This window comes from Poeciliopsis prolifica, unplaced genomic scaffold, assembly GCF_027474105.1.
Source record: "Poeciliopsis prolifica strain line A6 unplaced genomic scaffold, Auburn_PproV2 SCAFFOLD034, whole genome shotgun sequence".
Classification (NCBI taxonomy): Eukaryota; Metazoa; Chordata; class Actinopteri; order Cyprinodontiformes; family Poeciliidae; genus Poeciliopsis; species Poeciliopsis prolifica.
In genome coordinates this window covers 3814072-3842004 of record NW_026562409.1, presented here as the reverse complement: position 1 = coordinate 3842004, position 27933 = coordinate 3814072, and the positions used below count along the sequence as shown (strand labels likewise).

The 27933-nt window shown below is 35.9% G+C and overlaps 2 protein-coding genes across 2 annotated transcripts; one reads left to right on the top strand and one right to left on the bottom strand.

Moving 5' to 3' along the window:
* The first annotated feature begins 10 nt into the window (after positions 1-10).
* Positions 11-16331, top strand: LOC129373744 (TBC1 domain family member 10A-like). The gene is made up of 10 exons (XM_055051815.1): positions 11-385; positions 3961-4772; positions 5426-5525; positions 5618-5725; positions 6940-7046; positions 7232-7346; positions 9138-9203; positions 9278-9467; positions 10178-10332; positions 10895-16331. The coding sequence occupies exons 2-10, from the start codon at positions 3979-3981 to the stop codon at positions 11687-11689; spliced, it is 2430 nt and encodes an 809-aa protein (XP_054907790.1). The 5' UTR covers positions 11-385; positions 3961-3978; the 3' UTR covers positions 11690-16331.
* Positions 16332-17930: 1599 nt separating this feature from the next.
* Positions 17931-22450, bottom strand: mylpfa (myosin light chain, phosphorylatable, fast skeletal muscle a). Its single transcript, XM_055051814.1, has 7 exons — positions 22344-22450; positions 21483-21581; positions 19733-19808; positions 19542-19646; positions 19371-19449; positions 19235-19283; positions 17931-18662 (listed from the first exon to the last, which is right to left on the bottom strand). The coding sequence occupies exons 1-7, from the start codon at positions 22344-22346 to the stop codon at positions 18561-18563; spliced, it is 513 nt and encodes a 170-aa protein (XP_054907789.1). The 5' UTR covers positions 22347-22450; the 3' UTR covers positions 17931-18560.
* Between the last annotated feature and the right edge of the window lie 5483 nt (positions 22451-27933).

Genomic DNA, 27933 nt, shown 5'->3' with positions numbered 1-27933 from the left:
GTTGGATGGATGCACCCTGCGGCTGCACCAGAATAAATTTATGACACATAGCTTATTTTTTAAATTCAGAATGTAAACGTTTTACCTAAACAGTCGCTTTTATTTCATGGGGGTAAATGCAGTAATTCCGCAAATCTTTGTGAGACTTTTAGCTAGCCAGATTAAGTGAAACGGGACACTAACAGCCGTAATGCTAATAGCTACATTAGGCTAATATATGCTAGGTTAGCCGGACGGTTGCTCAGCCCGTGTAGCGGTTCCAATCCGGGGACGAGCCTGCAAACGCAATAGCTTTTGCTGAAACCGGAGCTGTGGCGGGGAAAGGTGGCCTCAACAACCCCCTGGCTGTCCAGGCGGACGGAGCGTAGTGACACGCCGGTTGTTGGTGAGTTGAATGGCGGAGGTGGAGTCGCGTCTGACCGGGGCGCTGGGCAGGGCGAGGCCGTGGACGCTGCTCGCTCAGGGCCTCGGCAGGCAATGAGGGTGTTAACTACCAGCTATTAGTAAACCATTAGCCCCGAATCGGGAAGTTGAGTCGCTCTGGCCTTCAGAAAGGATATGACAACAAAGACGGCTGCTGCTGAGGCGCCTCACCGCTAGCTGCGTGGGACAACCGCAACATTTATGAAGCTGCTTTCTCAGCAAAGTACTGGATCACAGTGATGGTCCGGACGCTTTGTTGAGGTTGCACGCTGTCATAGCAGTTGATCTATAAATTATAGCCACTGTGCAGCTTTATTTACTTCACTTTCTATTCAGCATCTGAGAATGAAGAACCTGACTTCTTATATTAGTAGCGCTATAAGAGACAATGTTTGGTTAAGATTGTTTTTAACCAGAGCTGGTTAGTCACTAGTTACATTTACTCAGTTAGAAATCCCAGTCAGCTTAATGAGTCATCGATTGACGAGGATGTGGTGGCAGTGGAGAGAAACATCAAGCACATCCAGGCTCAGTGTGAGCGAATAACTTGTAATTACTACTCACTCAATGAAAAACAAACATGTTTCAATCAAACATCAGAAACTCACCTGCTGTTTTTTTAAATTTTATTGAAAGAAACTGATTTGGAAATTTTTTTGTTAGTGTCATAAATGATCATTTTGGTCTTTAAAATACCAACATTTTCACTTAACTTTATGTTTTGGTCTGTCTTATTAAATATGAAATGAATGATAATTTGATCAGTTCAATCATTCAATCAATTAAAATTTATTTGTATAGCACGTTTCAGCAGCAAGGCATTTCAAAGTGCTTTACATCATAACAAGCACAAAAACACAAAGTCGTAGAATCAACAATCAAAACATGACATTAAGTCAAGTTCCATCATTAAATTTGTAATTGATTAAGTTTTAAATACAATTGTGGGGTTTTAGTCGAGATTTAAAGGAACTCAGTGTTTCAGCTGTTTTACAGTTTCTGGAAGTTATTAAATTCCTGAGTAGACATTTTACCAAATACTTTTTATTGTTACTTGAGTACAATTTTTGGAAACTCTGCCCACCTGTTTTTAACTGTTTTATATGTCTGTGTCTTTAACCATAAAGCTTTTTTCTTGAAATTATATAGTAAATCTAATTAAGCGTTTTTGTCTTTTTACAGTGTAATTAAACAGTTTAAAATTTCCCCATCAGAGTTTGAAAACAGCTTTAAAATATCATAAACCCACAAATAAAAAAAGTTGAATTGCGATGGAGTTGTATTTGCTTTGCACAAACCAAAATAAACTTTAAAGATTTTTCTTAATCTACTGAAAATAGTTCATTTTGAGAGTGAAAATGTGTTTGCAGAGATTATAGCAAATAAAAAATCATTTAAATATTCATTTTTTCACTGACATCTGAGGTTTTGTATCGGCTAATGCCGATACAAAACCGAAAACAGCTCAATTGACTTAAATGGTTCTTTTTTAAAACACAGACATAGATGTGCTGAATTACAAATGTATTTGTTAACTATGCACCAGCAAACACATTTAAATACACTAATATCCTCACAAGCTTTGGTCAAAACAACAAGTTTACCATCTTTCTGTTTCTATGTCAACCTTCCCATTTAATTAGCAACAAAATAAATGAACATAATTCACCAAACATTGTTACTCAAGATTTTTGGTTATTCTTCTTTCTGATAGTTCTTGTAAATTAGAATTTCCTTTTGTTTTTGAGATTATTTAGGCTTTTATTCTACTTCCATGAGAAGTTCCTTTAAACCCATAAATTCAGCTGGTTTAGCAGAAGAGGAAATGCAGCTTAAAGCCTCCATTGTTTGTAAATTAGGGTAGGTAGCTTTTGTTAGCAAATAAAGATGTATAAAATGCCTTCAAATAAACTAAAAGTTGTATGAAAGTTTCATAATCTCACTCTAAAATGTCAAAAAAATCCACAAAATGTCAAAAAAAAATGTATCCAGTGAAGAAAATCCTAAAACAAATATTTCTTATAAAAATATGAACTTGCGCAAGTATTCGTACTTCTGCTGTTAGTTTTTCACAAACCTCTTCTGTATAAAAGTCAGCATTTCCTGTAATAAAATAAATTAATTAATCGCACGTTAAATTGATTTAAAATGAGAACATTTATGTCTATTTGGAAAACATTTATTAGAGTTATTTACCCTCTAATTTTGCTGAAAAGCTGCCATTTTGATTTTACACTACCTGCCCCTTTTGCCTGTTTTTTTTCTGTCTGAACTCAAGGTTGTTTTTTTTTAATGCAATTTCTTGTTAGAAACTTCATACTCCATTTTAAACGTTTTGTTTTACTTTTATCTATTATTGTTATTGTGACATTAGGTCAAAATTGCCTCAAAATGACAATATTATTGGGGGGTTTTGCAATAATTTTTGGGACAATTTTTGACACTTAAAAATTTCTACTACCCAGAGTTTCAATTTCTATTTCAAGCTGGTCACTGCATTTTACACAACACTTTTTATTGGAAAAAACTCCAGATTTAGTCATGGGTTGGGTTGAAAATCAAAGCATTCTGTTAAAGAGGCTCAACCAGCTTGTTGGTATTGTTTTGAGAAAAACAGGAAGTCCAGCCGACTCACTTATTGTACTTTTAGTGTGAATCTGAGCCAGAAATGAGTCACATACTGGATGAAGCCAGATGGAAAACAACTCAATTATTCATTTTTAATTGGTTATTACCATCATGTACTTTAGTTTCAAGTGATTCCTGCTGAAAAGCAACATGTTTTTAATGTAGTTAACCTTTAAAAATGTTACATTAAGAAGAAAAAGTCTAGATTTGTTCATTTATTTGGTGTTTCTGCACTTATTTAAAGCACTGTAACTAAAGAAAATCTAATTATTTTTTTGTACCGAATCTGATTTTAAACTTTTTTTCTAAGAAAGAAATTACAAGTATTTATTTTTTTAAATTTTTTATTTCAATCAGCCCTTTTGGAAGTTGAATGACATAAGAATTTTTGTTTAATTATGAGAATATTATCACATTAAAGACGCAGTTTTACCATCGGCACATCTTAAAATGATGAGAAATTAGTTTTAATGAGAAAAAAAGCTTCAGTAAAATAAAATTAGTTTAATTTTTGTGCTGAAATTCTAATATTACCACTTTATTCTGGTAATATTATAACTTTTCTGATATTATTTCAACTTTATTGTCTTATTACTTTATTCTCTTATTGCTGTGAATCTATTCTTGTGACATTTTGACTTTTTTTGCATTAAAAAAATTTAGCTTGGCCCAATATTTTTTGTAGGGATGACTTAAATTCAAAGCGGTGATAAATTTGTAGAAAAACAAGAGGGCCACCTTGGGCATGCTGAAATATATAAATCAACGGGATGTAATGGTGAAAAAGAATCCAGATTCTCCAAAAATTAAATCTTCAAACACCAAACAATTGATTGAATGATTAAATCAACTTGCCACTAAACCATTTTGCATGTTTTTTGTAATTTATTTTCTCTTAATTTGTCCCAGAGACCTGAGATTGGAGCCATGGCTGAGCTGTCCACCTTCCCTCCTTCTCCACCTCCGCTGGGCGACCCCAGTGCTGCTCCAGCTTCCAGCTGCCCCGACTCTGTGAAGGAGCTGCCTCTGCCGAAGTCTTCCCTCTACAACGACAAAGCTTTGACTGGAAACACTTCTTCAGCACTTTCCAGGGGTTCGGCCTCGACTGCGCCACCTCAGACGGAGGAGCCAACAGGGAAGAATCAGGAAACGGCGACTAGTGGCGAATCTGTTGCAGAGTCTGGTTCTTCCCAACCTGCAGCCCCGATAAAAACCACGCAGGAACCGTTATCTCCAGATTTAAACCCCGGTCCCAATCTGTACCCAAGCATCCATGTTTCCTCTAACTCAAACCCCGTCGTTGACGTCGCTCAACCGCAAACGAGTGCAGATTCCAACCCTACAACATCTTTGACTAACGATGAGGAACCTCAGCCGCCACAACAAGCACAAAAACCTCAAAATGAGCCGCCGTCGTCCCCAAACCCGGATCTGGCCACCGAAGAACTGCCGACTGCATCCACCAGAGCGGCGCCATTGACCCCAACTGTGCCCGTGATCCAAGAGCCATTTGTCCCGCTGTCGTACCCCAAGCCAAAACCGGCCCCGGACACGCTAAGCTACCTGGACTCGGCCAGCCTGATGTCGGGAACGCTGGAGTCGCTGTCCGGATTGGGAGAGGACGGGAGCTCTGTGGGCTCAGACTCTGAGATCAACGGGCTCACCTTGAGACGCACCGATAAGTACGGATTCCTGGGGGGCAATCAGTACAGCGAAGGAGGGTAAGTCACTACTAACACTCCCTTTCTTCATATTTGATCATCTGCTTCTCATATGATCAAATATTTTGTTCGTTCAGATAGGTCACAGTTTGGAGAATAAGATTTAAAGACTTTCACACCTGATAGTTCGGTAATCTTGGTTCAAATTGTTGAACAAAAAAAAATTACAGAACATTTCTGAAGTTAACCTAAAAATGTAAGAATTTTTTTCTAGCAAATTTTCAATTTTTCAAACAAAGAAATTTTCACGTTTTTTCTAAAGAAATTGTGAAATTAATCTAAAAACTTTTTTTATCAAATATCTAACTTTTCAAACTTAGAAATTTCCTAAAATTTTCAGAAAAATTCTTCTAGTTAATTTTTGACTTTTGTAGTTCAGAAATTTCTAAATGTCTGTCTAGAATAATGTCAAAATTTAAGAATTTTTTTTCTCACAAATGTTTTACTTTGGTGCGCAGAAATTGTCCATGTTTTTCCTAGAAAATTCCTGACATTATTCTGAAAATTTAATTTTTTTTGCCAGGCATTTGCTCCTTTTTTTCCCTGAATTTTGAGATTTCAGTATCAATATTGCACAAAATAAAGGTGTGAAATTTAATAAGAAAATATAACGTTTGGTGATATTATGTAAAATGTTTTTTCTTGTTATTTAGTGATAAGGAAGTTCGAGTTGAAGTTGCGAGACAAAGGGAGATGAAGTGGCTGGACATGTTCTGCCACTGGGACAAGTGGGTCAAACATCGCTTCCAAAAGGTACACAACGCCAATTCTTCTGAACGATTTACACTTTATTTTAAAATTTACCCTCTTATGCATTTAAATTGTGAACTTTCTGTGAATTTCAGGTGAAGCTGCGCTGCAGGAAGGGAATCCCGTCTTCCCTCAGGTCTAAAGCCTGGCAGCTGCTGTCCGACAGCCAAGAGCTGCTGGAGGCAAACCCGGGAAAATTTGATGTAAAATGAATCATTTCATTTTTTTATTTGTAAAATCTAAACTTTTTATGTTAGATTTTTATTATTATTATATACAATATATATTACTATATTATATATTAAATCCTTAGGGAATTAATTGTCAAATCCTTTTTGACTGAAATATCTGTCAACAATCAATTAATCGTTAAGTGCAGATTCAACAAAAGCATTGAGGACAGTAAAGAAGCTTTATATTATTATATTTAAAAAGGAATTTAATGAGATAATTGCAGAAATGTATTTCTAACATATTAAAATACTTTTAAATGAAAAATTTCCAGAATGTGCCAAAAAATCTTTTATCTGATTAATCGATTGTCTGATGGACAGATTGATCTTGAGTTGCAGTCCTGCTTTTCATGTCTAGCTATCGATATAGATACTACACAGTATTTTCAGTATCTGACTAAAAGTTGGACTGAGTAGAGAGCTTTAAATCTAGAGGTACAAAATGGCTGCAGACAAACAAAATGAGGTGTAATCTTCTTAACAGGTAATCCTCTCTGTCGGCTCTGATTTTTGTCCCAGTCTGAAGGTTTACTCCTTATTTTGTTCCAAGAAAAAACTAATTTCTTTTGAACTTCTTCACCTAAAACCTCCTACTGCATTTTCCAGGATTTACATGGAGTCAAAAGATTATGAAGAATGAATTGGGGATGAAACGATGAATTCGATTAATAAATTTTTTTAAAACAATTGTCAACTAATTTAGTATTTGATTAATTGTTAACTAGAGTTTGCAAACTCAAAAAATGACCATTTGTTGAAAGAACAACAAAATAATTAAGCCAAAACTGTTTAAAAATGAATATATTTTCTCTTAAGACAAAAAAATTCTTTGTCTATAAAAACATTTTAAATAGTTTTTCGCTTCACCTTAAATTCTGTTATTAATTGTTTAATCTAAAAAAATAATCAACAGAAGTTTTTTTAGCTTCACTAAAAGCTATGTTGCATTTTTGGCAAAAACATTTTTATTTTTTTATTTAAAAGAAGGAATTGAATTGTGTTTTTTATATTTTTGTGAATTTTTAATATTCTATCAAAAAAAAAGTAGCTTAAATGGAGAATCTAGAGTGTGTGCCAATTTTTGTTAACCGATTAATCGTCAGAGGAATTGATTACTAAAATAATTTGGAGGTGTAGCCCTGAATAAAATGACACATTTCTTGTTTTTTCTGTTTATTTCTCAGGAGCTGGAGAGGGAGCCAGGTGAGGCTAAATGGCTGGACATCATCGAGAAAGATCTTCACCGGCAGTTTCCTTTTCACGAGATGTTTGCTGCGCGCGGCGGACACGGGTAAATATGCAACGTTAACTGAAAACGTAGCTTAGCATTTCCCACAAAGGCGACACATAAATGGCCCATAAACATTAAGAAAAGTGTTTTTTTTCCCCCGTCCAAGAGTAGAGAGAAAATCTTCCCAATAAAACCTCAGAACTGTTTGTATTTTAACAAAGTTTAATTCTCAATGCGTTTTGCAGACAACAGGATTTATACCGCATCCTGAAGGCCTACACGGTGTACCGGCCCGATGAGGGTTACTGCCAGGCCCAGGCGCCCGTGGCGGCAGTGCTGCTCATGCACATGCCTGCAGAGGTTGGAGCTTCCCCATCATCTCATTTAGGAAAGAAATGTGCTAATTTTGCAGAAACTTGTTCAGAGTTAATGAGATTTGTTTTTAATAAACGTTTAATCTGAACAATATTCAGATTTATTTAGCTTTAGCCTAACAAAAAGTAACATCTCACAACCACAAGCTTAATTAGTTTTTGTACTTTGGGTTACAAACTAGCACAAGTAGAAAAGCTCAAACTTAGATTTGTCAATAAATTTTAGCTGTAGTTGTATGTTGTTACGTTTTTAAAGGCGGAACAAGAAAGAAGCATTTGTAGTTTTTCTTTTTAGTGTTGCGGTGGCAGCATAATGGAGTAGCTCTGTGACGCTGGTTCTGATTTTATTCTCTTTGTTCGTAATCTTCTGGTTGAGACATAACTGGAAAGATTTTATCTCTTATTTTTTTACTTTCAGACAATTAACTTTACATCTCTTTGGTCGCTTTCAAACTGTATGGCCAGACAGAGATTTATAGAGGAGTGGCAAAAGCAAATGAGGTGGATTAGCAGTTAAAGTTGTCCCTCAGCACATGTTACTGTGGAACATCCTCTCTGCTGTTTGAATACTGAGCTAACAGTAATACAGTAATGGTTTCTTCACTCAGGGGCCTGTTGACAAACGCTGGAAGACTGACTGCTACCGGAGTCCTGACGTTCAATTTCCCTTTAAATTTTTGAATTCGTTTAAATTGAAATTACTCGCAAGTGGACGTCTGAGTTGAGTCTGTTGGACTTTTAGAGTAAACAGTGACGGGAACAGATTTTCCTCAGTAAAACGCTAAAAATATTTTACCTACATTTCACAATTAAAGCTTCTTTTTGCTGCACTATTACATTAAAAATTGTTTTAATTCCAGCTTGATGACCAAATTACAGGAAGATTAGTTTATGTCGGAGTGTGACACACATAAAGCCTGTTTTCATTATCATTTTTTGAGTTTGGTGTCTGTTTGTGCCCACTCAGCTTAGTGTGAAAAAAACAGACACAGCAGAAGGAGCTGCAGATACAGAGATGATACAAGAACAAGAAGGAAGCGTTTGTATTTTTAGTACGACTTCTTTAGGAGTTAAAAAATTATGTTTTGCATCCACTTTTGAAGGATCCATATTTACTGAAACTCTTTTTTGGTAGCCCAAATGCAGGAAGAGAGCAAAAATAGAGAGATTGAAGACTGCAAAATTCTACAACTTGTGAAAAAAATATTTTCATCTGCTTACAAATGCTGAAACAAGAGAGAATATGCAGCGATATAAAAAGTATTTACCCTCTTAGATGTTTTACTCTTTTTGTTCAAGTGCTTGAATTTCATTTAGGTGTTTCCATTTAGGTTTGGAAAGTGCTGGATTTCTGGATAAAGTCCTTGAAAGTGGTTGATTTTCAAACTGCACAGTTTGATAATAAATTACAATCTAATGCTTGATTAAATTCCTATTTGTGTGGAAAGCTTTATTTACACTTGAAACCAGATATTTACATGCACCGAATAAAAAGAGACGCAGTTTTTTTCCACTGCCCAAAGTAAAGTTGGACTAAACTTTTATTGTTTAAGTCGGTCAGAATTACAAAAATTATTTCTATTTGCTAAATGTCAGAAAACTTAGTGAGGACATTTTTTAGCAATTTATCTTCTGACTTCTTTGCATGTTAGTTTTTCTTTGACTGATGTTATTTTGTAGATGTTTTGTAGACGTGCGAATGCTGCATTAGAGTGTCCTTTAAAGGTTTTCTGCATCTTTCTGAAACTTAAATAATGGCTAATTTTGTGTTTCGCAGCAAGCTTTCTGGTGCCTGGTCCAGATTTGCGAGAAGTACCTCCCTGGCTACTACAGCGCCGGCCTGGTGAGCGAATGAAGCGACCCGTTTTTATTCTCTCCGTTTCTCAGGGTTGTTAACTTTCCCTTTCTTTTTGTTAGGAAGCGATTCAGCTGGACGGCGAGATCTTTTTCTCTCTCCTGCGGCGGACGTGTCCGATGGCGTACCGCCACCTTAAGAAATTCAAGATTGATCCGATTCTCTACATGACAGAATGGTTCATGTGCATCTTCTCACGCACCTTACCCTGGTCCTCTGTGCTGCGCGTCTGGGACATGTTTTTCTGTGAAGGTGCAACTCATTTTTGCGTCTTTTGTCACACTTAACTTTAGGACGGGAATGATTAATTACGATTAATCAATTATTGAAATAATCGACTAATTTAGTAATCAATTAATCATGAACTGGAGTATACAAACTCAAAGAAATAGGCCATTTGCTTCAGAGCAGTGTCTAATTAAAAAAAAAAACACTTTTGCTGAGTTCATCTTAAACTTGCAATAAGATAAAAAAAATCTCTCAAACCACATAGGACTGAAATGATTGATCAAATTAATCTAGGTTAATCAATTATTGAAATAATGGTCATCTAATTTAGCAAATGGTTAAGAGTCAACTGGAATATACATACTTGGAAAACACAAACATCTTCAGAGTGTTAATTACACAGAGCTGTACAAAAATATATACATTTTGCAACCAAGATGAAAGAAAAAAATTGTTTGCTTGTAATTATTTTCTACCCACAATTCCTTGGGTGGCGTAATTTTCACTTCACCTGATTTCTTTAAAGACAGCTGACAAGCCATGAAGGACAGGAACGATTAATCAAATTAATATAGATTAATCAATTATTGAAATAATCGTGATCTAATTTAGTAACCGATTAATCGTTAACTGCAGAAAAGGCCATTTGCTAAAAAAACCAACCTTGCTCTAGATTTAACTTTTCCTTCTCATCTATTTGAGAGAAATAAAATTTTTTAAATCTGTGCTTGTAGGAGTGAAGATAGTATTTCGCGTGGGCTTGGTGCTGCTGAAGCAGATGCTGGGCTCTGTGGATAAACTCCGGGAGTTGCAGGGAATGTATGAAACCATGGAGCGGCTCAGGAACATCTCTCCCGACACCATCCGGGAGGACGTGCTGGTGCAGGAGGTGAGCGTCTGTCCGAACGTCACACACCGCAAAAACTAAATGTTAACAATCATACTGCAGTTTCTGGTGCAAATACCATGTGTAGGGCTGAAACTATTAATCAGTTATTAACATAATCGACAACTGAATTAGTAATTAGTTAACTAGAGCATACAAACTCTAAAAAAGTCAATTTGCTGAAAGAGCAGCATAGTCAGAGCAGTAAAAACTGTACAAAATTAATTTATTTTTTTATTAAAGATAAGAAGAAACCCAGATGAAAGCAAGGAAAAATCACTCATATTTGTGTTAATTTCCTTCTTCACTGTACAATGTGAGAAATATTTGTTAATATTTAAGTTAAAGTCAAATAAAACTTGCTGCTCATTTTAATCTAATAATCGGTTAATTGGATCCTTAATTCCAGTCATAATGGACATAAATAAGATATTTGCACTAGAAACTCGTCTGCTTGGTAGGATTTTTGGTGCTGTCTTTTTATTTTTAGACCCAGACTTGCGTAATGACTAATTTTCCAGGCGCTCCTCGTCTCAAGCGCCTCACTTCCTCTGTCTGTGCTCAGATCATAATGCTGCCGGTGACCGAGGCGCTCATCGAGAAAGAGTGCAGCGTCCAGGTGAGGAAGTGGAAGGAGTCCAGAGGTGAGCTGACCCACAAACCGGGCCGCCGGCTCCACGGCACCAGAGCCATCTTTGAGTACAAGCGCCGGGCGTCATCCATCAGCTCAGGCGGCAGCTTTTCCTTCCTGGGAAGTTCTGCGCCGCCGCCGGGGCCGCTCCGCGCTTCGTCCAGCCTCCTCTCCCTGCCCGGTTTCCGCAAATCCCGGGCTCCCTTCTTCTCCCAGCCCAAAAAAATCTCCTTCTCTGGTCCTTCTGGGGCGGAGAGCCCGCCGCCTGTTGCCTCGTCGTCGGGCCAGAAGCCGCCAATCCCTCCGGGTGTGGCTCCGAAGGCGTCAACGGCGCACGTCCAGAGCCCGTTAGCCGTGGAGAGCAGCTCAGCACAAATCCAGCCGGCTCCGCCGAACACTTTGTCGCCAAAGATCGTTTCGGAGGAGATCACTCCCACAATCCCATCGCCGACCGCCAACAACACGCCGCTGCAACCGCAACCGCAACTGCAACCACCAAAAGAAGCAACCCCATCTGTGTCCGGAGAGGACGAAGGAAAGAAGAAGAAGAAAAGCAAAGAAGACAAGAAGAAGGAAAAGGAAGATGAGAAGAAAAAGCTGAAGGAGAAGAAAGAGAAGGAGAAAGTTGAAAAGGAGAAAGCGAAGAAGGAAAAGGAGAAGAAGAAAACGGGGAAGAAAAAGGACAAAGGGGCGGAGGAGAACGGAGCGACGGCGAAAGATTCAACCTAGTTTTTCCCACAACAGCTGAAAAAAAGGGAAAAACGGACAGAAAAACCTGATGAATTGAAGAGGTGGTGACTTCCTGTGTCATTTCTGAGACTTTATATAATTGAAAGACTGATGGAGATGAAGACGATGAAGACTGGATTCTGGTTTTAATAGCACCTGGAGGGCGGATTACCTCTCAATGCTTTTCTCCCCCCAACAACTAACTGGAGCACAGGCTGCACTGCAAAAACACAAAGTCTCACCAACGATTCTTAGTCTAAACTTTAGTGCAAATATCTTAGGACATGTGAAATATAACAATACTAACGTTCAAGTTACTTTTCAGCAAGAAATAGGAGAAATAATGTATTATTTCACTTGTAATAATGGAATACTTGGCAGACACTAAGAAAATAATACAAAGAATTAGCATAAAGTCCTGAAATGATGAGAATAGTCGCTATGATGTGAGGATAAAGTCACAATATTACCACTTTGGTCTCGTATTATTACAGCTTTATTATGTTATTCCGATTTTATGCTCGTAAAATTAGAAATTTATTCTTATCATCCTTCAACTTTTATTTTCTTGCGACTTTGTTCTTGTGTTGTTACGACTTTGTTCTCGTCTTTTTGTCTTGGTAAAACACTCCAAAGCTCCTCTGTCTTGCTGAAACGTTACTTTTGATTTAGTTTTGCCTTCTTTCAAGCGTACTGAGATATTTGGTCTAGAAACAAGACAAAAAATATTTGGTAAGACTTTGTGTTTTTGCAGTGACTGATTTTATTTTTTTTTATTTTTTTGCTGAGAAACATTTATTTTATCTTTTTTTTGTCTGTCAGTTCTTACAAAACACGAGGAAGTCTTTAGAAGCGGTGCCATAGTGTGTTAAATTAATTTAAATTAAAATCGAGCTGCAGCTGACAGGATTAACACTCCGTACGTCATGTTTAACTGGATTACGGGGGATAAAACATCTCAAACGTAGGCACTGAAGGCAAAATGGCTTTTTATGATGTTGAGGGTGTATTTATTGTCTTTGTAAATGTGTGTGAGTGTGTGTGCCTTAGTAGATTAGTGAAACGTGTTGTGGACTCCGACAGCTCGCTTTTTTTTTTTGTTTTTTTTTTTTAATGTAATTTCAAACTAATGTTGAACTCTCGCTGTGGTTCTTCCTAAACCCATTACTTTATTTATGTCGTCTGATGGCGAACGCCGAGCCGCTCCGAAACTTTCGTTTGCTTGTTTTTGAGGGGGAATCATAGAAACAAGGGTTTTAAAAATCAAATTTATGTGCACAAATTTGAGAACGTGATTAAAATTAACTTATGGGAAACACCTCTAAAATCAAATACTTTATTTTCTTCTAAATTTGCTTTTTTTATGCCATTTGCCAAAATTATGCCTGAATATTTTCATATCAATTCCAAATTTAATCTTTTTTTTTTCTTTTTTTGCTCAATTTCTGTTCTGAAAAAGAAATTGTCATAAAATATTATAATAAAAGTGACTTTTATTTCAGTCATCCCGTCTGTCGTAAGGCAAGGCTACAAGAACTTTAATTTATTTACAAGAATAAACTCTTAACATTCGCTGAAAAAGACACATTTTTACCAGAAAAACATCTTAGAAAAAAGTTGTTTTAATGAGGAAGAAATCTTCTCCATTTATCAAGATATCATCCTTAAATAATGTTACTTTTCTCCTCATTAAAGTCTGACTTTATTCTCCTAATTACAGCTTTATTCTGGTGATACTATAACTTCATTCTCGTATTATTTTGACTGATTTTATACCTGTAATTAAAAAGAAGAATCATTATCTGGCTCTAGCTTTCCATCATAAAGTTGACCTGAATTCAAAGTCCAAATAAACAAGATGGCCGACATGCTGACCTCACTGGTTACTATGGGAAACACCAGAAGTGATTTTCTAAATTTTCCAAAATCTTGATAAACTAAAACTGACTCTAATTTTAAGAATAGTTTTAATTTTGAATCACTTTAAAAACTTGATGCTATTCTGATTTAATCACTTGAAAACCAGTTTTTATTGTTTGTTTCAGCTGCTGTTTTAAGGTGAAATAAATACATTTGAAACTGGTTATTATTTTTTGTTGGTCTGTCCATCAGTACCATTGGTGGCCCACAGCATAATGCTTCCACCACTCTGCTTGACAGACAAAGTAGTGTAATATCGACACTTCGGAGCATAATGATCCTGCATATTTAGTGTTGCTATTCGCATCATGATCCATTTAAACTGGGAACTCTGGGTGAAACCTTGATGTTGCTGTCAGTTTATAATCCAAAAAGAAGCATTTTTGAGAGGATAAAACCGGTTAAATTGGAGTTTGTGATATAAAACCAATTGGTTTAATTGAGTTCTACCACTTATGCCAAGAAGAAATGTCAAATATTTCTCTACAGCTCTTTGTAGTTTGGAGAACATCTGGAAGACGTTCACATTTGTGCACCTAAATCTTGGTTTTAAGTTAAAAGAATGAATTTGTAATAGACCAAACTTGTGAACAGCACTAAAACATGGGAGACTGAAGGAAAGAGGAGACATTGTTCTGGTGTTTCCTGTCCGTGAGAAATTCTATTCATATTAAAAAAGGAAAGTGTTTTTCTTCTTTGCACTTGTCGGGCAAAGAGAGATGGTATTCATTTCAATTCAAATGAGCAAATTGTACATTTTATCCAATTAAATTTCAATATTTCACAACTTGAGCTCATTAACCAGTGAGACTGTGATTTTAAGGTCTTAAACAATGAAGGATGTTTTTTTTCTTGTTTTTTTTGCACTTGCACCATTGAAGTTATTCACTCATCTGTTTGAAATCACTGCCTTGAGGACCTACTGCAAGGTGCCAGGGTGTGCCAATGTAGCATTAACATCTAATCCGGGTGTATTTATGTACAAAGGAGGTTAATTTAATCAAATATAGAATATTATGAATTATTATTTTCATCTGAATATTTTTCTAAGAGGAAGAGACACCTGTTGGACTGGAACGATGGACTTTTTGCACGTCAAACTTGATGCATTTCTTTTGCTTTTGAGTTTACTCATTGTCGGTTTGGTTGAATTATGTTCAGTGACATACAGTATTAAATGAAAAGAGTGAAAAAGAAAGAAGCGAAGACAACCTGAACAAACTGAGTCCATAGATTCAGGCAAAAACACGAGGAAAGCTCTTCGTACTGTGTGAAACGCCTGAGGCGATTTAATGAGTTCAAGATCTTTGTGTGTTTTAAATCTGACGCTCTAATCTATTTACACTCAGTGTTTTGTACTGTAATCTTTATGCATACATGAAACGGCACTGAACATGTTGAGAAGAATACCAACGGCGAATCAGGGCTGTTGTAGGTAGAAAAAAAAAGTAAATGTCCACCGAAAATTCAGAAAATTTTGAGCTTTATCTCAGTAATTTTCTTTGCAAAAAAAAAAATGAAGAAAATGTTTGATTGCCACAAGTAAAATATTTATGAGAAAAAAAATTATAAATTTTGAGATCAATTTTAAGAATTCGCATGAAAAAACTTGAAAATTCTGAGTTTGAAAATTAAACTAACATTTTCAGATTCAACATTTTCAGATTCAAATTTGTTTCAAAATGTGAAAATTTTAGACATTTCAACTTGGAAATTTTCCAAGTTTTATTTTTTATTTTTTATTTCTGAGATTAATTTCAGAATTTCTGATTTTTTTTTCTTGCAAACTTTCATCTTTTGAAACTAAGAAATTTCTGTTTTTTTCTAGTAAATTTCTGAGATTAATCTAAAAATTTTTATTGCAAATCTTTGGTGTGGAGCTTTTTTTTAGTCTTTAATTTAAATAAACTCTCGCAAATTTTAAAACTCCAAGATTTTTTTAAGATTAATCTACAAATTTTAGTTTATTTGGTGGAAATTTTCTTTTTTTCCCCTGTTTTTATCTACCACGGCCATATTAAGGCCTGGTAAAATAGTGCCGAATAGTTTGTGTAAAACCTTTTGGTGGCTCAGAACAAACATCAAGTCTCTGTTCAGCAGTTATTTAGTCGTACCTAACATCTCCTCCAGATTCATTGTTTATGTCCTGACTTTGATGTCATTTACCTTCATATCTCTCATATTTCATCATAGATCAGTGCAACGTAACAAACCACATCTATGCAAACCTTCTTCCATCACGACTGTTGATGTGTGCAGCAGCAACAGTGAAATCAGCTAAAAAAAATCAATTCTGTGCTTCAGTCGGTGAGTTTTCTGCACACTTTCAGACGTTTGGTGAGCAAATCCTCCTCACTGAACGTCGATTTGCTGAGAGCGATGTGGTAAAAGTGAATCTGACACTATCTCTAGGTTCAGCACTTGGCTCTGCAATACTGAGGATAAATTAAAACTAAGTGGATCCTCGTCTGTCATTTCTGCGTTAATGTTGAAGCTGCTTCGTTGGGAATAACTCCACTGATGCAAGTACTTAAAGTGTTTCTCTCAATGCCGTTACGTCTTTTTGTGTCTTTTAAGTTTACATCTCTCTTTCTCTCTCTCTCTCTGTGGCGAAAGTGAAATAATAGCTAAATAAATTCATTCCTTCAGATTGACAACTGATGTATTTATAATGACGATAATGACAGTTGTGATGAGTAATAAACCGTAATATATTAAGTCATCAGGGTGTGTGTGTAATTTTGTTTCATCCTTAATTTAGAAAATGATTGGATTGAAATGAAATATCTTTCTTTTTAGCTATGAAAAGTCAAATTTTATGTACTGAAGCCAAGAAGAATCTTGATTGATTTCCTTTCATAAGTGGAGCATTACAGCATTCATCAAACTTTACTGAAATTAACTTGCTTTTTGCTTTATAACGCCAAATAATTTTATTTTAGTTGAGCTGACACATTGAACACATTATGGGATGGATTCCTTGGTTATTTAGTCAGTTAAAAAAGATATTTTAAAACGGTTGTCCAATATTAGATAATCTTGAAATGGTGATAACGTTGGTAAATTTGCGATTTATGCATATTTTTTTGTTTCTGTCTCACCTGATCGTCCATCACTCTGTTAGCAATGCTAACCGTCTGTGGTGACCAAGCTTACACAATCCAGATCAGCTTTTATTTCACGACTAAAGCATTTTGAAAGAAAGGGACCCAAATCCTGTTCTTATTGTGAGAATAAATTTGTTCAATTGAGTCCAAAAGAATTTGAAAACCGGATTCTGTTTTTTTTTAAATGGCAAAAGTGCAAAATTCTTTTCAAACATCCCTTCCTAGAAAGAGAAAAAAAATTGGACTTCTTCATTTGCTTCATTTTATTTAATTATTTTTGCAATTTTTGCCGACATAACAAAAGATTTAGCTAAAAGTTTTCCAATTGTTTTGTGTTTATAAAATACATTCTCTTTTAGAGTAAAACTCTCAAAGTTGTCAGTTAAAGTGAAATTAATTTGTCTGCAACCTTTACAACTTTTTCCACTTTTGCCCTCAGTCCAGGTTAATTACCGTATTTTCCAGATTATAAGTCAGTTTTATTTTTCCGTTTAGCTTTTGCTGCAACTTATGTTTATATTTTTATTTTCTTTATTAATTTAATTGTCTTCATGATAAATTTTTTGACAGTAGCATCAAATGTTAATTCATACCAAGGATTAAGCATTACTTCTCATCAGAATTTTTAAATAAATGTGACTTGTAGTCCAGGAAATACGGTAACTTTTTATGTATTTACTGCAGGGAATTTGTTGTCCCTTTTTAAAGAATAACAACTTTATTTCTATTTTTAGGTTTTAAAGTGAAGAAAAAAATGATGGATGCATTTTCTCGTATTAGTTTGTATTTGTAAAAAATTATGACAAGAAAGTATCTGATATTATTCTGTTAACGTACGTCTTTTGTAAAAGAACAAAAAAACTATTATATTTATATTTAAAACCAATTATTGTAATTTTGCCAAAGATATTATGGAAGGTATTTATAGAAATACTTATTTTCAGCTCATGTATTAAGATGTATAAAAAATACTTTTAATTTGGATTAATAACGAGAAATGTTGTAATTTTTAGCTTGGGTTTCATTGTTTTCCTTTAAATAAATATCTCAATCCTTACCAGGAAAATATTATTTATAGATTTCCAGTGACAGAAAGAGTATAGCTTCTGTATAGCTTCTGTTTTAGAGAAAAATACTAAATTATTTGCTTTTGGATTGTTATAAAAAAAACTATAATCTTGTTTCCTACAGAGCCACTGAACAAGCACACACTGTAAAAAAGCAAAGTGGTTTTTATTCACATTTTGTCCCTTTATTCATTACAGAGGAAAGGCATTGAAGGTCACTGGATCTTAGACAGCTTATGGAAAAGAAGAAGATGATTTCATGAAAGCGCGAAGGAGTGAAGGGAAAGAGATCGAAGACGTTAATGTTTTCTTTCGTCCCGTTCTCCCCATTCCTTCAGCTGATTGTTGTTGTTTTTATTCTTTTCACGGCAGGAAAAGCGGCATCGCTTTAACGATGCTTTTCCAGTTTAGTCAGAAAGCACTCTCACTTCCTCTCTGCTGCTTGCAGCCAAAATGGACGTTCTCACGCGTTGGAGCGAGAACCAATTAACCCGTTTTCCTCTCAGATACCGAGGGAAAGGCAGACAAGAAACAAAATGAAGAGAGGTGGTTCGAGTAAATCTTGATGTTGGAAATGTCACAGGATAATTTTATTGGAAAAGAAAATCATCCCTATTCCCCATAAGCAAACATAGACTTCCCACAGGCGTCAACCGAGTCTCTGGGTGTGATTGGTTGAGCTTGTGGGTTTACACAGAGAGGTGAGCAGGGAGGAAGAGGAGGAAAGAGGAAGGCAGAAAGCAGAGGGATGACTGTCTTTCTCATCTTCGTCTCTCTTTACTCCTCCTTATCCTCTCCGTGTGTGATGACGTAGCAGATGTTCTTGTAGTCTACGTTGCCGGCCACATCTGGGGGGAAGGCGGCCCACATGTTCTTAACCTGCAGGGGGAAATTCATCGAGTCGTTAATAGAAATCCTGTGAAATTAGAATAAATTACGCTTTTCAGACACTTGGATAAACAAAAGAGCCAGTGAAGTTAATCAGTCTGACAGATTTTTGTGTTTTAAGCAAAGTTTTTAAATCTTCAATAGGATTTAGATCCATTGTGCTTCCTGGAAGAAGTTAGGATCGCTCTATAGGCGATGCAAAACATTCAATATATATTTACATATACATATGTATTTTGCACAAAATCATTCTTAAAGGCGTATTTAGGCATATTCAACAAAAATAAATGAATTTCTGCCAAAAAAAAAAACTCAAAAACTCGAGAAAAAAAACTGAAATTTTGAGATTAAGCTCAGAAACCTAAAAAAATTCAAACATTTCTGAATTCCAACACGGTAATTTTGTGAGAAAAAAAACAAGAAAAAAAATTGAGCTCCAGAGTCAAAAATTTGCCAGAAAAATGTTTGAGAAACGTGAACGTTTTGGAGCAATTGGAGAAACGTTTAAACTCATAAATTTGTCCTTTTAGGAACCAAAACAGCTGGACAGGCTGAGCTCTTACATCTTCTGGGGAGAACCTGTCGCACTGAGTGGTCAGGAGCTCCTGGAGGCTGGAAGACAAAGATCCAAAGGTTGAAAGGAAATCTTTTCACTGGCCTGCAAGGAAATCCAAAAACAAGGAAATCCAAAGTTCTTACAATTCCTTCTTGATGGTTCCGGTGCCCTCAGGGTCCAGGACTTTGAAAGCAGAGAGAATGACATCCTCGGGATCAGCACCTGATACAAAAACACGGTTTAGTCAGGTCTGCTAATGCTAACTAATGCTAACTCCCATTCAGTGTTTGTTGGGTAGGTAAAACGGTTCCCACCCTTCAGCTTCTCGCCGAACATGGTGAGGAAGACGGTGAAGTTGATGGGGCCGCTGGCCTCCTTGACCATGGCCTCCAGCTCCTCATTCTTCACATTCAGTTGACCTGAACGGAGCAGAACCGGAAATCAGCACAAGAGGCCGGGAAAAGGAAGCGACGCGGTTGCAGAACGGGTTGCAGGAAGAGCTCACCCATTGAGGCCAGGACGTCCCTCAGGTCGTCTTTGCTGATGATGCCGTCTCTGTTCTGGTCAATGATTGTGAAGGCCTGAGAAACGGAGGACGGTTTGTTACTGGGGAACATTTTCACACGTTGGAATAACAAACGGGTGGGAAAATACACAAAAACAGACGACAGTCCTCTGGCATCTCCATCCAAATGCCTCTAGAGTTATGAAAACAGAGTCCACAATGCAAAAACACCGAATCTTAACAAGTATCTTTGGTCTAATTTCTTGTGCAAATATCGTAGTTGGCTTTAAATAAGACAAAACTAAATTACAAGTAACTTTCCAGTCAGAAATAGCAGCTTGTTTTCAGTCAACGATTCACTTTGAAATAAGTGAAATAATCTGGCAAAGGAACAACTTTTTCATTAATATTAAGGAATTATTTACTTAAAACAAGCTGCTATATCTTGCTGAAAGGTTACTTGTTAATTAGTCTTGTCTTGTTTTATTACTGAGATACTTTAACTAGAAACTAGACAAAAATATTTGGTAAGATTTGGTGTTTTTGCAGTGCGGGAAAAGTTCAAAACTCAAAAAATGACAAGAAAATGTCTGAGCTCCAAAACCTGAAAATACGAGAGAAAAAAAACTCATAAATTTTAATATTAAAATTAATTTAATTGGAATTAATATTTGTTTTTCTAGTAATTTTTTTTTTAGAATCTAGAAATAAAACAAGACAATTTTTGATCTCCAAAGATGTAAAATTTACCCCCCCCAGAAATGTTAATGTTAATACCAGAAACTGATAAAAAAAACAAAAGTTACTTGAACTCCAAAAATGAAAAACTTATGAGAAAAAAAAACTTTTAATCAGCCTCAGCAACTTTCTCGAAAAAGACTCAGAGTTTTCTGAGTTAGTTTTGTCTTATTAAAGTGTATAGGAATTGGACTTGGTAATATCTTGAGTTTTTGCAGAGTTCAGGGTTCAGCTGTGAAGTGCCTTTTCTAAAATGTCAGATTTGGCCTTCGGGGTCTCGGGGACGGGGTGGCGGATCCGCCCTCTGGCCTCCCTGGTCTTTTTTTGGGAACGTATCATCCGGGCCCAGCTGTCCGATCCGCTCTACGATGTGCCAGTGTAACTTAAGACACTCGGACTCAGTCGCCAACCTTTTCCTCAACCCTCCAGATTCGCTTTGCTATTTCTTCCCCTTCCCGTTTTACCCGCAGGCCGTTTATGTGCTGATACCTGCAGATGCTTTCCATCCGCGGAACGCGTTAAGATCGCTGCAATCATCGTGCCGTTCCTCCACTAAGTGCCACTCAAGAAGCCGGTATCGTTTGTCACAGATGGCATGTTTTCTATTCGGGACGTCGTCATTCAATCTGCTCACAGCCAATCCACCGAAAATTTAATCTCTTTGACTTTTAATGCCTGCGTTTTTATAAACTCACTCAATTTAATGCTGAAGTTCTCCCTTTTTTTTTTTCTATTTTGCTTCTTTGTTGGAGTATTTGCTGTAACAAAGAGCTATGAGATGTTTGAAGAGCAGCTGAGCAGGAGGTCAAAGGTTGAGCAAAATATGGAGCGCCTGAAATGCCGTCAAAGTCTCTAATCACATTCAGCTGCTTCCTAAACTGTCAGGGGAGCCGAGGAGCAGCTGCTGCCGTCCAAAAGCAGCTAAAGCTAATTTTAATTAGGAATCATTTCATTTATCACTCAGTAATTGAGTTTTTTGGAGTAATCGGATTGCGGTTGATTTGAATCTCACCTCTTTGTACTCCTGAATCTGGCTCTGCTCAAACATGGAGAACACGTTGGAGGAGCCGCCATCTCCTGCTGCTGCCCTCCTCTTAGCCTTCTTTGGTGCCTGGATCGGAAACACACAGCAGGTTCTTTAACAAGCTAACATCTGCAAAACCTTCCTCTTAAATGAGAACATATGCACGAGTTATTTTTAATTTAACAGCCATTAATGAGGTGCAAAACACAATGATTGCATCAGAAACTGCGCTTGAAGTCTAAAAAATGATTTTTGTGTAGTTTCTGGAGAAAACGTTTTAACACGTTTGAAATAAGACTAAACTAACATAAGTAACGTTTTAGCAAAATATAAGATTTTGTTTTCAGTAAATTACTTCTTAACATTGATGAAAAAGTACTACTGATAAAAATATCTTCTTCCACTTCATTTCACTTATAACTACTCGTTTTTCATCAATATTACTAACTTAAAATAAACTCCTACTTTCTGAAAAGTTAGTTTTCTCCTATTTTACTAAACAAAAATACTTTGAAACATTTTGTGTGTTTGCAGTGAAGATCTAAATTCTTCTCCAAATCCAAATTCTTTAGAGAAATGAATAAACATTAAGTGGATTTTTGTCAATTAGCATTTAGCTTTCCATCAGTATGCAATAAATCCCTGAAATTATTCTCAGTAAAAGTAAAAAATAAGTGATTTTATTATAAGAACGTCAACAAACTTCAGTGACCCTTAAATGGATAAAAAGAAAAAATTAGAAATTCTTCAAATAAATAAAAAATCAGAGTAAATCCAAAGTTTTGGTTGAATTTTTATCCAGATATTTCCTTCAGGAGAGCAGAGAGGAGCAGGAACGCTGCTACTCACCATCTTGAGGTGGAGGTTTGGAAGATCAAGTAAGAACAGAAAGTGTGAAGCCGCGTTGCACGGATATTCCCGGGGGTTTTTATACGATTCCTCATCGTCTATCTTTAGCCTCCGCTTCAAGTTTGGATGGAGATATAAAGAAGAGAGAGAGAGAGAGGAGAGAAGCTAAGGAGACAGAATGGCGGGACAGATATCAACTTACAGAAGATCAAAAATAGACGCAGGAGTCTTAGAATTAAGCAAACCTGATAGCTGCGGGACTTTGCACTCCCACGTGGACTAATAAGGATATTCAGAACATAGATGCTCAGCTGGATCGCTGTCCCTCCTCCCGGCTTCATCTGCTTACAGGAAGATGCCGCGTCTACTCTATGGTTTTATTTTTGGTTTGCGATGCGTGTAGCGATTCTATATTTTATACACAGATGCAATTTTTGGCTGGGCTGACTTTGTGAAGCCGAGATTTTCCCACAGAAGTGATGAAAATGAGGTCTTCTCATGTTTGGCTCTAATTAAAATAACAGAGGCTGACAGTGAGAGCACAATTTTTATATTCATTATCAAACATTTCTCACATTGTTTAAATTGTAAACTCAGTTTTACGCTTTAAATGACTATTCAGAAAATCTAAAACTGTAAAATTAGCTGTAGAAGTTAAAAATAGATGCATTCACATTTTTTAATCTATAAATTGGTGGTTTTTTTATTTAACTTCAAAAATTCAAAATTACTTTTTTCTCTAGTTTCTAATGCAGAATTTTAAGTTGAAATAAAAAAAACTAACTTACAAGTAACTTTACTGCAAAGAATAGTATTTTTAAGTCAATATTTCCCTTATATTATTTTAACAAGTATTAGAATATTTCCCTTAGAAAATGTATTTTTATCAATTGGTATTTTTTCATCATTCTTAAGGAATCTTCTATATCTTGCGGAAAAGTTACGCTTAAGTTAGTTTTGTCTTATTTCAAGTTACTAAGAGATTTGCTCTAAAAAACTCAAAAAAAACTTTGTGAGATTTTGTATTTTTGCAGTGAAGATTTTAATTTAAATCCAAAATCCTGTGAGGTATTAAAAAACAATCAGTGGATTTTTGTCAATTAGCAGTTAGCTTTACATAACTATATCTTGGGCATACAATATACCAATAAAATTATTCTTTATAATGTTAAAAAAAATAAGTGATCTTCACCAATTATCATCAGATAAGAAATATTCACTGCTGATTACATAAATTAGATCAATTTAAATAAAATCTTAATGTTTGGCTGCAAATAAATCAAAACATGACTAAATCATGACTAGATAAAAATTTCTAAAACAATTTTTGCTCATTTCCTAAAAATTCAGAGAAGTAATCTTTAAAGTGTGAAAAACCATAAAAGTCATGTAAAAAGCTTTATTGCATGTTACATAAGAAATATTTGAGTTTTTTTCTGTGTTTTTTGCCTGACGAGTGAAAAGTTTTGTAAATTTTTGCTGTTTAGTTTTTGCTCTTTTGCTCCTCTTCAGCTTAAATCGGGGGATTTCTGGCGCGTTTCTATTCGCCAACCCGCAAGGCGAATAGAAACAGCTCAGAGAAACCAGAATAGCAAAATAAACCTGATTGAAAGCCAATGTTATTTTTGCTTTGTGTTTGTGATTATGAGCGATTCCACTGATCTCATTTGTCTTTGTTCTTTACTGGTTTCCACTCTTGCTGCTGTAATCTGGATTAGCCAGTTTCATGTTGGAAATCCATCGTTGAACAACTGCCACTGAAGTTGTTATGTAAACCAGAGCAAAAAAATAAATCTTAGTTATCTTTGGTTACGTTTTTAATGGAAATATGTATGACAGCGTATTATTGCAGATAAAAAAGGCGGAAGAGTAAATTTCCCTGAAGAAAAGCAGAAGTTTTGACATTAATTTTAGAAATTTTCTAGAAAAAACATGGTCGCTTTAAATTAGTTTGACACTCTCACTGTGAGTTTTTCAAAATAAATCCAATATGTTTATTATGTTAGTGAAAAAAAGTTTCTCTTTGGTGTTTCCTTAGAAATAGCAAGAGGGGGCTGAGACATGCCAGACTGTTTTCACATGTTTACATGCAACTTTAACGTCTGTTTCCATACAGATGTTTGTTCTCTGCAGAAACTGTAAGGCGACACGCTCCTCCGCGGTCTTCAATCACCATCCATCACTTTCTAGACCATCGGTATGCCAGTCTGTAGGACCTGGAATGTGAAGAAGCTCTTGGGTTGACCTGTGGAGAAGACCGACTGAAGGAAGAGAAGGGAATGTTTTCTATAAATAATATATAATGTGACCTGTTACCCTTCGGTCTGAATGTGTGTGGATGGTTGTTGGTCTCGTGTTTATCTCTGTGTTATCCAGGGTGTTTCCCAGCTTTCGCCCAGTGACTGCTGGAGGTAGACCAGTTATGCTTCCATGAACAGGTTGGGATAGATCTATGGTCCATACAAGACAGGTCAAGTACATTTTTTTGCACCACATCATTCTTAGATAATTATGTTTTTGTTGGGTCAGCTCAGAATGAGCTCTAGGGCGTCCTGCCCACAAACTCAATGTTTACACGGCATGTGAAAACAGCTGCAAACAGATGCGCAATTATTCAACTAATTATAAAACTTTAAACAGCAGAAGAAGCGAGAAGAAGGCAGCAGGTGGTTTCCGGATGGTAAACAGCAGCCATTGTACAGAGAGGACAGTGATAATGTGTTTATCAAAGACTCAAAGTTGTTGTTTCTAAAGAGCAAAAGCTGATTATCCAGTTCCAACAGCAGAAATATATATATATATATATATATATATATATATATATATAATATATTGCAACATCAGGAAAAAGGAGCACGAGAAACTGGAGAAATACCAGGACCTCAGGGAAGAACTGGAGAGGGCCTGGAAGGTGAAGACCACAGTGGTGCCTGTGGTCATCGGGGCCCTCGGGGCAGTAACCCCCAAACTGGAGCAGTGGCTACAACAGATCCCAGGAACAACATCAGACATCTCAGTACAGAAATGTGCAGTCCTTGGCACAGCCAAGATACTGCGCAGAACCCTCAAGCTCCCAGGCCTCTGGTAGAGGACCCGAGCTCAGAGGATAAGAACCACCCGCGGTGGGTGAGAAGGGAATTTTATTTTTTATATATATATATATATATATATATATATATATTTTTTTTTTTTTTTTTTTTTTTTACAAATTTACACAAATCAGTCATCTGTGGTGACCACATTAAAAAAATACAAATAAAACAATTTTTTTGTCCCAAAGTCAGTTTAAATTATTTTTGGAGTGCATATATATCTTACTGTAATGGTAAGATATATTTAAGCAGTTGAGACCCAAATTGAAGTAAAAAAGAAGTGTGAAGGTTTTTTTTTTAATTATTGTTATCCACTATTGATTTGATTCAGAAGATTTTTGTGGAGCTCGTCACAAAATCCTCTTGCCATTTTAAGATTATCATGTATAATTTTTCCATTACGCATCTGAACCAGATTGAGCTTCAATGAAGGAAAGAAACAGAAAGAACAAAACTTAAATACCTAGAAATTATGAAAAATTGGAGAGTAGTAGGAGAAAGTAGCACAGTGAGACGAACACAAATCAAAGTCATATTAAAGCTAAGCAAACTCCAAGTTTACATTTATAATAATTGAACTGGAAAGGCTTTTTTGACTGCAAGATGTCACTTTCTGCTGCAGTTCCCTTACCGTGAGACTTTCAGGTATTTTTTAACCTCTCTGTTAAAATATATCTTTGCTGTGGGTGTCCAGGCTTGTGACAAATGGCTAAAAAGGGACTCTGTGTCATGCTTACAATTCTGGAAAACAGGAAGTTTTTTGTTGCTAATCTTAAATGTAAAAAAAAAAAAAATTATAAATAAAAAAAAATGCTTTATTTACTTAAGCATAAAACGGATTTAGCCAAAAACTCGAATTTTTTTATGTTGTTCAAAGCAAGAGATGTAATTGTTCTTACATTGTGAAATTACTGAATTAAAATATTATTTTAATTATTTTGAGGAAATGAATCTGTCCACATCTGTACAGTGATAATCACACTGCACATTATCTATATAAACTTGGCTCCACCTCAAACATAGTGGAACTTTATAATACCTCTATATTTTTAGCACAAAAAAAACAGGAAGTCATGATTTAGTACGCGATAGATAAAAATAAATCATGCTTCCGTTCAATTTATTATGCAGAAATAGTTTTTTTTTAGAATTATTCTTAAATCTGGGACATCTTTGCCTTATTGGGAGATCATAACTTTTTAGCATTTTTTTTGGGTTATTCTGCTGCAATAAGGCATTTTTTACTGTTTTAAGACTTCTTGGATTGAAGAAAATGTAAAAAGACTACAATACAGTGTAAAATAAAGTAGAAAAGGAGGCATGGTTTGAAGCTTTTTCACAGTGCTATGTATAGAAGCTGCTGTGATTTTATTATGTTCTCCAGCAGCTCAGTTATTATCCAATTTTAAAATGTCCTGCTTGATTTATTTTGCTTTTAACTCCCGTTTCGATTCAATCTGTTTTAATTTCTTGATGTTCCAGATGTTCAATTATGAATAAAGAAAGAAAAACAATACTTCAGAGACTCGGTGGTTCCACCAGGTTTTTAGTTCCCTCTCCTGCAGCTCCCCCTGCTGGTGGCAACCATCTACTGCAAGCTTTCAGTTCTTCCAAAACACCACTTTTTAGCATTTTACTCATGTTTCCACACAGATCCAGCTACGTACTGAGCTAAGTATGTGTACAGCTAAATTAAAATAAAATATTATTTTCCATTATTGTCTTCTCGGATGTTGGAGCAGCTTTGTTACGTTAATTCTGATTTAATCTTTTTTTTTCGGGTTTGTGGGGGTCGATATGTTGCATATTTGGACAGTTATTCCCTTTGATTTTGGATGCCATGCAGCTGGAAGTTCATGTTTCGGATTGTCATTATTATGCGTAACCATGGCAGATTTTTCCCTTTTTTCACAACTTGGAGAAGCTGATTAGCTTTTCAAAAGCTCAAATAACACCTGAACTCTGACACCAAACCCCACAAGAACTGCAAATGATGGTTCTTGGAATATATGGCCTGATAGTGATTTATAGAGAGGCTGCAAAAGCAAATGAGGTGGATTAGCAGTGCTTGCTAACATCATCCAGAACACGGTGCTGAGAAATATTGTCTCCCCTCCCAAAACCGTGAGCTGTTACGTTCCTAGGAGTGCTATATAGTACGGGTCTTCAGTCAGAGACCTTTTATGATTGGTTGGAAGACTGACTGCTACTGGAGAACCTTGGTGCCCAGGGCTTCACCTCCCACCATGACTCTTTGTGGATAAAAACATGTTAAATAAAGCATTTTTTCCAATTGAATTGTCTTGTCTTCCCCCTCAGAAGTAAATTTTGCACCAAATCTTGTCAAAACATTAAGTTATAATTATCATTTACATTAATTAAATTTGAAATCAATTGAAATTGATGAAGGTTTGTGCAGCAAAAATATTAATTTGTGCTGCTATCATTTTAAAGATATTGATAAATGTTTCCAGAGGTCATCAAAGGTCAACGTGTCA

Bases quoted from the DNA above. Each gene is read 5' to 3' on its own strand.
- mylpfa (XM_055051814.1), bottom strand. The intron at 19,647-19,732 runs GTGAGCTCTTCC...TGCTCCGTTCAG, and splicing joins GGACGTCCTGGCCTCAATGG to GTCAACTGAATGTGAAGAAT. The intron at 18,663-19,234 runs GTAAGAGCTCAG...TTCCCCCTGCAG, and splicing joins ACAGGTTCTCCCCAGAAGAT to GTTAAGAACATGTGGGCCGC.
- LOC129373744 (XM_055051815.1), top strand. From the start codon at position 3,979: ATGGCTGAGCTGTCCACCTTCCCTCCTTCTCCACCTCCGCTGGGCGAC. The intron at 5,726-6,939 runs GTAAAATGAATC...TTTATTTCTCAG, and splicing joins CAAACCCGGGAAAATTTGAT to GAGCTGGAGAGGGAGCCAGG. The intron at 10,333-10,894 runs GTGAGCGTCTGT...GTCTGTGCTCAG, and splicing joins AGGACGTGCTGGTGCAGGAG to ATCATAATGCTGCCGGTGAC.